This window comes from Chenopodium album, chromosome 2 (assembly GCF_948465745.1).
Source record: "Chenopodium album chromosome 2, dcCheAlbu1.1, whole genome shotgun sequence".
Classification (NCBI taxonomy): domain Eukaryota; kingdom Viridiplantae; phylum Streptophyta; class Magnoliopsida; order Caryophyllales; family Amaranthaceae; genus Chenopodium; species Chenopodium album.
In genome coordinates, this window is record NC_137835.1 from 19,240,403 (window position 1) to 19,251,718 (window position 11,316).

Sequence of the window (11,316 nt, forward strand, 5' to 3'; positions counted from 1 at the left end):
CAATCTAACTTTTTTTCCCTTAAGAACAAAATTGATCAATAATTTTTTATGAAAAGATAAAAATTTGGTAGGAGTGTATATTGGATTGAAAATTTTAACCGTTGAAATGAAAATTAAATGAGGCAAAAATCGGTTTAATTGCTCCATTATCAATTACAGAAATTAAAATGAAGAATATGGAAGGTTTGATATTTTTGTGGGAATTGCAAAAGAAAAAAAAAAGAGTAATAAGAGGGGGTTTTTTTTTTTTTGAAAAAATGGAAAAATTAAAGGAAGGTAAATATTTGTAATTGGAAAATTGGATCTTTCAGTTAAAAACTATGAAGCTAATTTGAAGGAGTAAACTAGAGTATATTGTTGTATGTTGACTATTGCCATTAAAGATAGCTAAGAAGAACATAACAAACTTAACTTGGACGTGTGATTATTGACTCTCGATGGAATTCTCTAAAATGCTTGCTGCGAAACCTAACCTTGTGAGGGAAAATCCGACTCAAGGTAAGACTGTAAGTGATAATATCCTCATCCAAATCCTCCTGATTTGGTTGATCAATTGCAGCGTTCAAACAAAAAACCTAAAAGAAAAATTACCCATGAAATTTTTGGGAATAATTCTGAAAACTCTAATGGTCACCAAAATCAGAATGGAATGGAGGTGGAAAACCCCATTTCAAATCCCCTTTTTCAAAACTCTGTTCAAAACTCCTCTGTTCCTGGAATTAATCCTAAGTCCTTTAGGGATCTTCTTAGGGATACTCAAATTGCAGCATCTGCAGAGATAGGAAATCCAATAGAAATTGAGGATGATGATGTTTCTGATGATGATGAAGTGCCATAAGGGGTTGAAGACAATGAACGATGTCCAGTAATTCTTCTCACAAAAGAGGAAAAGCGTGCAATGCGAAAACCTTGGAAACATACACTGATTATACGTATGTTCGATGGTAGTCTAGGCTATATGGGACTCATGAAGCGATACCAATTTCTTGATCAATTGTTTTTGCTCACTATTGAAAAGGAAATGGCAATTGAAGGGTGACCTCATCCTCACTGATATTGGTTGCAAGTATTTCATTGCGCGTTTTACCAACGTAGATGACTATACTTATGTGCTTACACAGGGACCGTGGCTAATAGATGATAAGTATCTGACAATTCGCAAATGGACTCCTAACTTCATCCCTGAGGAAGCATCGATTAATGTACTGACTGCTTGGGTAAGAATACCCAACCTATCAGTTGAATACTTTGATAAAGAATTCTTGAAGAAGGTTGGAGCCAAAATTGGCAGAGTAATTCGTGTCGATATGTCCACAGCGTATGCAGAAAGAGGTCAATTTACCAGACTGAGCGTGGAAATTGATTTGTCCAAACCCTTGCTAGCTAAATTTTGGCTGAAAGGTCGTATTTGGAGAATTCAATATGAGGGAATTAAAATGTTATGCTACAAGTGTGGAATGCTTGGACATGTAAAGGATCAATGTGCCTCAAGAATCCAACCGGATAATATGGTAGTTGACCATGTTAATGACCAAGTTAATGAAGTAGCCAGGCAGCAGCAAGAGGTAGGAGTGCATCAAAAAGCTCCAATTACTAAGCCCGAGGAAGTTGACAGCTATGGAGATTGGATGCTCGTGAAGAAACCGGGTCGTAAACGCAACCCAAAAATCGACAAGGGTGGGTCGAACCATGGGCAGGATGGACAGAATCAAAGCAAAAACCAAGGTCAACAGTTGGCTAAACCCCAAACTAAATTCACGGGGGGGTATTGAGGAAACAAAATCAAGTTTTGAGGTACTTGCGGGCCAAGCTGAGCTAGAAGATATTCCTCTAGAGAATTTAGTGTCCAAAGATAAGTTTACGGGAGCTATAAATTTGGAAACTGATAGTATGGAAAAAGATTTGATCTCATCTTCTCATACGGCTAGTGAGGTTAATATTCCCACGGTCAAATTGGGCGATAATTCACAAAATAATTTTGGTAACTATCCTAAAACAAAATCCTTTAATTTTGGTAAAAAAGATAAGGAAAATATTTTGGGAAATAATTCTCAGCAAAAGAAAAAAGATCCTATCAAAGCTACAAGAAGTGGGTCTCGAAAAGTCAATCCACTGGAGCCAATAACGAATTTGCAGAATTTGAAAGAAGCCAAAAAATATTTTTCTAACAAAAATAATACACAGAAGGAGCTTTCACAAAATAACCCCTCGGCAGAAGCTACTCAAAAAGATCAAGAAGATATTCGAGAGGTTGTAGAGACAGAAAATCCAGATGCAACACCAAAGGAACTCACTCATGTTTCCACCACCTTCGGATGTAGTCCAGTTGAAGATCTTAACGGACAAGATTCTATGCGTGGGACAACCAATGGAGATTCCGTATTTGGGCATAGCAGACCCCCTGACGAATGTATTGGAAGTAAGGATGGAGTCGTGGATGGAACCAATTCCGGAGCCAATGGAATTGGTAGTCACTCTCAAGATCCCCAATGAAGTAAGTCGTCTTATGAGACTTATTTCTAGTGCCTATGTAAGTTCTTTACCTTCTATTCCTTTATTAATGGAAGATACTATTCCCAATTTAGCCCTAAACTCTCAATCTATTTCATGCATGGTATGGAATGTTCAAGGAGCAGGAAGTCGTGCTTTTATTAGCGCTCTTAGAGAAGTTGTTAGAAATCATAAGCCGAATGTTTTAACCCTTGTAGAAACCCATATGGGTGGTCAACAAGCCGAACATATCTCCAATGTGCTTGGGTATACAGGACATACAAGAGTAGATGCTCAAGGTTTTAGTGGTGGGATCTGGATTTATTGGAAACCGGATTTAGTTACTGTTGAACCTATCTATCAGCATAATCAATACATTACTATGAATATTCGAAGGGTGGGTGAAGAACCGTGGTATTTCACTGCAGTTTACGCAAGCCCGGATCCTGTTAAGAAAAGTGAATTATGGCGTGATTTGAACGATTTTACAACAACTCATAATAAACCATGGATGATTGCGGAAGACTTTAATGACACTAGGTTTGCTCATGAACGTAGTTCTAGTTGCTCTGAAACTACTAGACGTACTGCTCAGTTTAATGAGTGGGTTGAAGATATGGATTTACTCGAAATTGAATTTTGTGGACCAAATCATACATGGGCTAGAGGAAACACCATAGAAACTAGAGTCAGTGCTCGGTTGGATAAAGCTTTGTGTAATGCGGAGTGGAGTCTACGTTTCGCCAATGCAACAGCTAAGAACCTACCGGCTGTACAGTCGGACCATTGCCCGATCCTAATATCCCCAAACGGTTTTGCTCCTACTGCCTCGATCAACAAACCCTTCAGATTTCAGGCCGCTTGGTTGAATCATGATCGATTTAGAGATTTTATGGTGGAAAAATGGGATAAATCGAGCCCTCTTGTTCCTTTACTGAAAAATATGGGTGATGAATTACAAGAATGTGTTCCATAACATTTTTTTTTAAAAAAGAGAAATTTACTCGCTAGAATCGCTGGAGTTCAGAAGTGTTTAGCCGAGCAACGTTCGAGAGACCTTATCAAACTCGAGTCTAAACTCCGTAAGGAACTAGATGATGTGCTTTAACAGGAGGAGCTTCTTTGGTACCAAAAATCCGGAGTTGAATGGATTCGAGATGGGGACCGAAATACTTCTTATTTCCATCTTAGTACTATCACAAGGAGATGGAGGAATAATATCACAGCCATTAAAGAAATTGAGAGTAGCGAATGGCTTTATGAGAAAGAGCAAATTAAGCAAAATATCGTATCATATTTTCAGAAATTGTTTGAGGCCGACGAGCAATAACCAATTGGATCACTGCCGACTGGAGTATTTCCGGAGTTTACAACAAGAGATTGGGACTTATTGTCTCGCCCCTTTGCTAAATGTGAGATAGAAAAGGTGGTCTTTGAAATGGGTGCTATGAAAGCCCTGGGCCCGGATGGTTTTCAAGCATTATTTTTCCAGAAATATTGGGATATAGTGGCAGAAAATTTTTATAAGGTTGCTCTTGATGCATTGAATGGTAAGGGTCTCCTGGAGAATTTAAATGATACTTTTACTGTGCTCATCCCTAGGGTGGATACTCCGGAACTAGCTACACAATTTAGACCAATTAGCCTTTGCAATGTGGCTTACAAAATTATTACAAAGACTATAGTTAACAGAATTAAGCCTATGATGCCCCATCTAACCTCTTGTACTCAGACTAGTTTTGTGCCCGGAAGACAAATTACTGACAACATAGTTATTGTGCAAGAGGTTATTCACACCATGAGACAGAAAAAAGGAGGAAAGGGTCTAATGGCGATTAAAATTGATTTTGAAAAGGCATACGACAGACTTCGTTGGGATTTTATCAGAGACACCCTCTATGAAATCCTTCTTCCTCCTTTGTTGATTGACCTTATTATGGAGTGCATTACTACCCCTTCTATGAAGGTTTTGTGGAATGGAGAACCTACACAAGCTTTCAAACCGGGGCGTGGAATCAGGCAAGGGGATCCTCTCTCTCCTTATATTTTTGTTTTATGCATGGAGCGTTTGAATCAACTAATAAAGGAATCAATTATTGGTGAAAGATGGAAACCGATTTATGCTAGTAGAAACGGACCGAAACTCTCCAACCTTTGCTTTGCAGATGATGTAATTTTATTTGCGGAAGCCACTGTAGAACAAGCAGTGATTATTCAAGAATGTCTAGCTATCTTTTGTAGTGCTTCCGGACAAAAGGTCAGTTACCCGAAATCAAGAGTATATTTCTCTCAAAATATGCCTATGGATAAAACTATAGAAATATGTCATGCCTTGGGTATTGATGAAACTGATGATTTGGGTACGTACCTTGGAATGCCTACTCTCACTAGTAGAGTGACTAAGGACACTTTTGCCTATTTATGTGAAAAGATTGATCGTAGACTTGCAGGGTGGAAGTCTAAATATATTTCTTTGGCTGGAAGAATTACACTGGCTAAGACTACCTTGACTACAATGAGCTCATATGCAATGCAAACAGCTAAGATCCCCAGATCAATTTGTGATGACATTGATAAAAAAAATTAGACGTTTTATTTGGGGTGGTGATGATGAGCACAGGAAAATCCATCTAATCTCATGGGATTTTTTGCAAAGAACAAAAGACCAAGGTGGATTGGGAATCCGATCGGCTAGACAAATAAATTCAGCGTTTTTAATGAAATTAGGATGGCGTGTCCTAACCGAGCCTAATGCTTTATGGGATGGGTTCTACGAGCTAAATACTGTAAGGGGAGGTGTGACATTGATATGTTCGAACCTAAGACTAATATGTCCAACGTCTGGAGGGGTATATCAGAAAATGCAAGCTATATTTCTCAAGGCTCAAGAGTTGTTGTTGGCAATGGTACGTCCACCCTTTTTTGGGATCATAACTGGGCAATGCCGAGTCCATTGAGGAATGTTGCTACAAGTCCTATTCCAGACCATCTGGACGGAGCAACCGTAGAAGAACTTTGGGATGAGGAGGTTGGATGGAAGTGGGATGAGTTCGCTGAATTACTCCCCGCGGATATTCTCAGATTGATTGAGGCACATGCTTTGCGAAAGGACAATGATATTGGTGATCTCATGTATTGGGGTGGAGGAACGAAGGGTAAATTCTCAATAAAGTCTGCAATGAGAATCATTCGAAGAGATGATGATATAGGTGATGATGGCACCTGGAATTTAATCTGGAGATTAAAAGTGCAACAACGCGCTAAAGTCTTTCTGGCAATGCATGATAGGATAATGACCAATGCTAATATAGTTAAGCGCAATCTCACTAACTCCCCTTGGTGCAAGACATGTGCTAACTCGGAGGAGACTACATTACATGTATTACGAGATTGCCAAACTGCAAAGGAGGTCTGGCGTCAGGTTGGTGGACCAGCTGTGGCTCCAACCTTTTACCAGGGTAATCTAAAGCAATGGGTAAGCAAAAATATCAAATCCCAAACTCGCAGTGATCAGTCACCTGAACTTTGGCCAACTTACTTCTCCATTACTTTGTGGTGGATTTGGAGATGGAGGAATCTTGTGGCTTTCGATATATAGGCCGCAAGAAATTCCTATAGATATAAATCAATTCCTTCTTGCAAGATTTGAAGAAGTGTGGCGTGTTCTAGGAGAGAGTAACCCTGCTATATCTCCAAATGATCGAACCAGAGAAGAGATTCTTATTAGATGGAGGGCACCTCCTATTGGATGGCTAGCTTTGAACACGGATGGGGCTGCGAGGGGTGCCCCTAGTCCTGCTGGTAGTGGGGGATTAATCCGAGACCATACAGGAAGAATGTTGCATGCTTTCTCCATAAAAAATGGTCATTGCAATGCGTTTATGGCGGAGCTCAAGGCTGTAGAATAAGAATGAATGCTGCTAAGTTACAAGTTCAAGTGGATAGCCAGCTTGTTGTTACAGCATTGAACAATAATGAAGTTTATAGAGGCCAAGGTTATCACATAATTCGGCAGTGCAAGAGGCTCATTGAAGAAACTAATTGGCAAGTTCAAGTCCTTCATGTTTATAGAGAAGCAAATCGGGCCGCAAACTGGATTGCTAATCAAGGGGTCACCCAGAACAACAATATCGAGTTGATTCAATTCCCTCCTCTCGAGCTAGGACGTATTATCCATGATGATATTGTTGGGGTGGCGTGGCCACGTTTTATTTCTGTTTAGTTCTTTTTTTGTAATTTTCTTTTCCGGGGCTTAGCTCCTCGTTTGCATCAAAAAAAAAAAAGATAGCTAAGAAGAAGTTTCCAGATTTTATTTTAATACTTTAAAAAAAAAAAAATTGGGCCCTTTGGTTATGATTTTCTATTATATATTTTTTATTTTAAATTACTGATTTTTATTGAATTTAAATTATTTGAACTGAATTGAACTTATTTTTATTAATTTGAAATTATTGCCGTTATTTTTACTTAATATTATTTTGTTAAGGTGAACTGAGTCCTATTTTATATTTTTATAAAAGCATAAAAGGTACTCACATGAAGCCCAAATGGATAGAGCACAACTTGCCTAATTTGGGCTACTTTACAATAATGTTACTGTGCACTATGTTTTTTAAAATAATGTCATTAAAAAAAAAAAATCCCAAATTAGCATTATTACAGCAATTTACAATTCACTGTTTACAATTCACTTGAGAATCACATAAATGGCAGAACACCAAGAGAGTAGCTCAAAAAAGCAGAAATTGAGCTCCATTAAAGACAACAATGGCGGAGACTCAGAAAATGAAGACCGATTAAGTTCTCTCCCAGACTCCATTCTCACCGACATCCTCTCACTTCTCGGCATCCCTTCCGCCGTCGCCACCTCCGTCTTATCCCGCCGGTGGCGTTACCTCTGGACCCAGGTCACCCACCTTGAAATCGACTACGACGATTTCGAATCGCTAATTTCTGAGGATGACTGCTTTTCCAATGTCTCCACCACCGTCGACCACATTCTCCGCCAATGTTCGTCCCCCAAAATCAACACCTTCAATCTTCGTATCGAACATCCTTTTATGGATGAAGAATTTGAGACTACTCAAAGGTTTATTGTTTCGTGGATTACTCTCTTTTGCAGTAGATTTGTCAATCAACTTAAGGTTGATGTTTTTGATACTGGTATGCCTCGATTTCCCGTACCTGTTTGTGTTTATCAGAGCGTTAATTTGTCGAAACTCGAATTAAGGGGACCTTTTGCTTGTGTGTTATCTGATAGTTTAGCTATTCATCTTCCTAATTTAAAATCTCTGGTGTTAGATTCTGTCGACATCGCACCTTATTTGATTGGTAAACTTACTAAATCTTGCCCGTTGTTGGAGTCTTTAGATTTGCGATTGCCTTGGGTTGAGAATGCGGATACTATGAATGTATCTGCTCTGAATTTGAAGTCTTTGGTTGTGATTTTGAGAGGAAATACTGGAAATTGGAAACATTGCAAAGTTGTGATTGATGCCCCGAAATTGGAACGTGTTTCGCTAGGTGGCTGGTTAGCGTGTTACCAGTTTGCTAACAATCGAAACACATTACTCCACGCTAAACTAGATTTTGATAGTTCTACTTTCGAGGTTGGAAATGATTATCTTAGCCACTTAGCGAAACTTCTTCAAGAGATATCTTGTGTTGGGAGCATTCACATAGTGGGTGGCCTTAGAATGTTCAATCCGATCAACTATGTAGTGGCCAATGTTTGGAAAACCTTTCATAATCTGACACGGATTTGCTTGATCCATCCTTCACTACACCAAGTGATGTTCTCGGATGCTCCAATTCCTGCTTGTTTGTTAGCTAAGGTTAAGTGGATGAAATTAGACGATCTTAAGGGTGATGAAAATGATATGTGGTTACTCAACTACATTCTTTCGAATGCAGAAGTTTTAGAGGAGATTTTGGTTGATGTTCCCACTGTTGAATACCTTGGAGGAAGTGAACAAGATCAACTCTGGTGGGAGTTGAACTTTTGTAAGGAATTGTTTGAGCTTCCTAGGAAATCCTCAACTTGTGATATTAAGTTCTCTGGTAGTTTTGTAGATTCATCGAGCAATGATTATAGGCATGGATCGATTGCTTGTCGACTTGAATGGAGTCTATGGGGGTCTTAATTTGTACACCTGAATTGTATGTTTCAGCTCATCTTTTGTAGGGAGTAATTCATGTAAGCTTTTCCCTTGAGATTTTACAATGTCCAAAGAGCTTGTAACCCTTATCAGTCTTTTGCCTGTTATTGTAACTCTCATGGAATGGCTAATATTATAAACTTTGCTCTCTCTGTATTAATATTCTCAGTGGCTAGTTCTGGTTTAATATCATACCATAAATGTTGATTTCCAATTGATCAAAGTTTGTAGCCTATGTTAGTAATATTAAAAAGTTAAATGTGTCAATTATTTTGAGATGAAAGGAGTAATACATATCTCTTACATTATCACGACAAATTTCTACTCCTTCTGTTTCATGAAATTGCTTTTCACTTTACACTTTAGATCATTTTAAAATTTATGTCAAAATTGGCATTCATAGTAATTAGGAATACATTGATCATAGATGCTGGGGAGAGTAGTTGCTTGACAGTTGACAAGTTGAAGTAATAGTCATGGACTTTATGTTTGAAGATAACTTTACAAATGTCTGAGAAAAGAAAACTGTTCACCACATTACACTATAAAGCTTGAGCAACAACCATTTTCCCGCCAAAAATAACACAACTGTTGCAATTTCCCTCCATTTGTTTTATTTATAGTTACCATTTTCCCGCAAAAAACAACACAACTGTTACAATTTCCCGCTAAAAAAATCATTTATTACCATTTTTCCAAAAACATTAGTATTGAGTCAATAGTAATCATCACCTTTTTTATCTGTCATTTATCCTCAATTCTTTTCTTTTTTTTTTCTCACTCGCTTGTCTAACTCTCACAAACTCAAAATTACCAATGGAAAACAGCGTCAACAATGGCAAGAAGAGAAGATTGTATCCATGTGATACCACTAACAATGGCAGCAGCCGCGGCAACGGCGAAGTAGACAGATTAAGCACTCTCCCAAACTTCCTTTTGGGCAACATTCTCTCTCGCCTACCCCTTCATTTGGCTGCCACCACTTCCGTCTTATCTCGTCGATGGCGCGGTCTCTGGTCCCAATTCGTCACCCGCCTCATCCTCCGCTACTTTCAGTTCTCACGGGGATCCTTTACTCCATACTCTGGCGGTCGTCACAAATTCCTAACCATTGTTGATCTAATTCTCCGGCAAGTTACCTCCCCTGACATCACCACCTTCCAACTTCAATTGTACTGTGAAGATGATGATAGGGAATTCTGCTCTTCGCTTTTGCAGTCCTGGTTTCAACAGGTTTGCACCCGAAACGCGAAAGAAATCTTGGTGAAAGTGGAATTTGATTCTAATCTACCTTTAATCCCACTTCCCATTTGCATATTTGATTGTCATTCTTTAATTGAACTTGAATTTCGTGGAAATTTTCGTTTTAATTTGCCTGAAAATCGAATTATTACTCTTCCTAATTTGAAGAAGCTTGAAATTCATCTTCCTGTTCTGAATACTACATTCATTAGAACAATCATCACATTACTTAAATCCTGCCCGATTTTGGAAAATTTGACTTTGATATTAAAATGGTCATGTGATGAATTTGTCATGGATATATGTGCTCCTAACTTGAGGTACTTTAAGGCGAGTATGTCTGGAACATCGTGGCGTAGCAGGTTTATGATCGATGCACCTCGGCTGAAAGACATTGTAATTGGCAGTAGTTTGGCCTGTTACAGCTTTGTGAATCATCCATGTAGATTACAAAATGCAAACATCAGCTTTCGGCATTCTACCAGTAAAGGCGAAACTGATTCTGTGAGTGTTTTATCATACTTTATTCAAGGAATTTCTAGCATAAACTCCCTTGACTTGTATGATGATCTTACTATATTCAACTGCTTTCGATATATGAGTGTTAAAGTGAGGCCGGTTTTTCACAATTTGACGCGCCTCATCTTGACAAAATATACTAAGGAGATTGAGAATGAGAGTGTTCTAATACCGGTATGTTTGTTGAGGAAGCTCCAGTATATAGAAATTTCGGAACTTACAGGGGATGAGAGTGATGTAAGGTTCGTTAAGTACATTTCGAAGAATGCAAATGTGTTGGAGCAACTTCGTGTAATGGTTGACAACCTCGACAACCTCGAAGATGATGATGGAGAAAAGGATCAGCTATGGAGGGAGTATATGTTCTGTAGAACATTGTTTAATCTTTCGATGAGATCATCAGCTTGTGAGATCGAGTTTGAAGGTCACTATATAATCAAAGCAACGACCCCTAATTTAGATGTTGGACCTAGTATAGTTAATTATTCAACTGCTTTCGATATATGAGTGTTAAAGTGAGGCCGGTTTTTCACAATTTGACGCGCCTCATCTTGACAAAATATACTAAGGAGATTGAGAATGAGAGTGTTCTAATACCGGTATGTTTGTTGAGGAAGCTCCAGTATATAGAAATTTCGGAACTTACAGGGGATGAGAGTGATGTAAGGTTCGTTAAGTACATTTCGAAGAATGCAAATGTGTTGGAGCAACTTCGTGTAATGGTTGACAACCTCGACAACCTCGAAGATGATGATGGAGAAAAGGATCAGCTATGGAGGGAGTATATGTTCTGTAGAACATTGTTTAATCTTTCGATGAGATCATCAGCTTGTGAGATCGAGTTTGAAGGTCACTATATAATCAAAGCAACGACCCCTAATTTAGATGTTGGACCTAGTATAGTTAA

The 11,316-nt window shown here is 38.6% G+C and overlaps 3 protein-coding genes across 3 annotated transcripts; all 3 read left to right on the forward strand.

The window, feature by feature from the left end:
• Positions 1–2,560: 2,560 nt before the first annotated feature.
• LOC145570096 (uncharacterized) lies at positions 2,561–3,466 on the forward strand. The gene has a single exon (XM_081629091.1). The coding sequence runs from the start codon at positions 2,561–2,563 to the stop codon at positions 3,464–3,466; it is 906 nt and encodes a 301-aa protein (XP_081485217.1).
• A 3,730-nt stretch (positions 3,467–7,196) lies between these two features.
• LOC145570132 (putative F-box/FBD/LRR-repeat protein At1g78760) lies at positions 7,197–8,633 on the forward strand. The gene has a single exon (XM_081629136.1). The coding sequence runs from the start codon at positions 7,197–7,199 to the stop codon at positions 8,631–8,633; it is 1,437 nt and encodes a 478-aa protein (XP_081485262.1).
• An 831-nt stretch (positions 8,634–9,464) lies between these two features.
• On the forward strand, positions 9,465–10,916 carry LOC145570138 (F-box/LRR-repeat protein 13-like). Its single transcript, XM_081629146.1, has one exon. The coding sequence runs from the start codon at positions 9,465–9,467 to the stop codon at positions 10,914–10,916; it is 1,452 nt and encodes a 483-aa protein (XP_081485272.1).
• Positions 10,917–11,316: the final 400 nt, after the last annotated feature.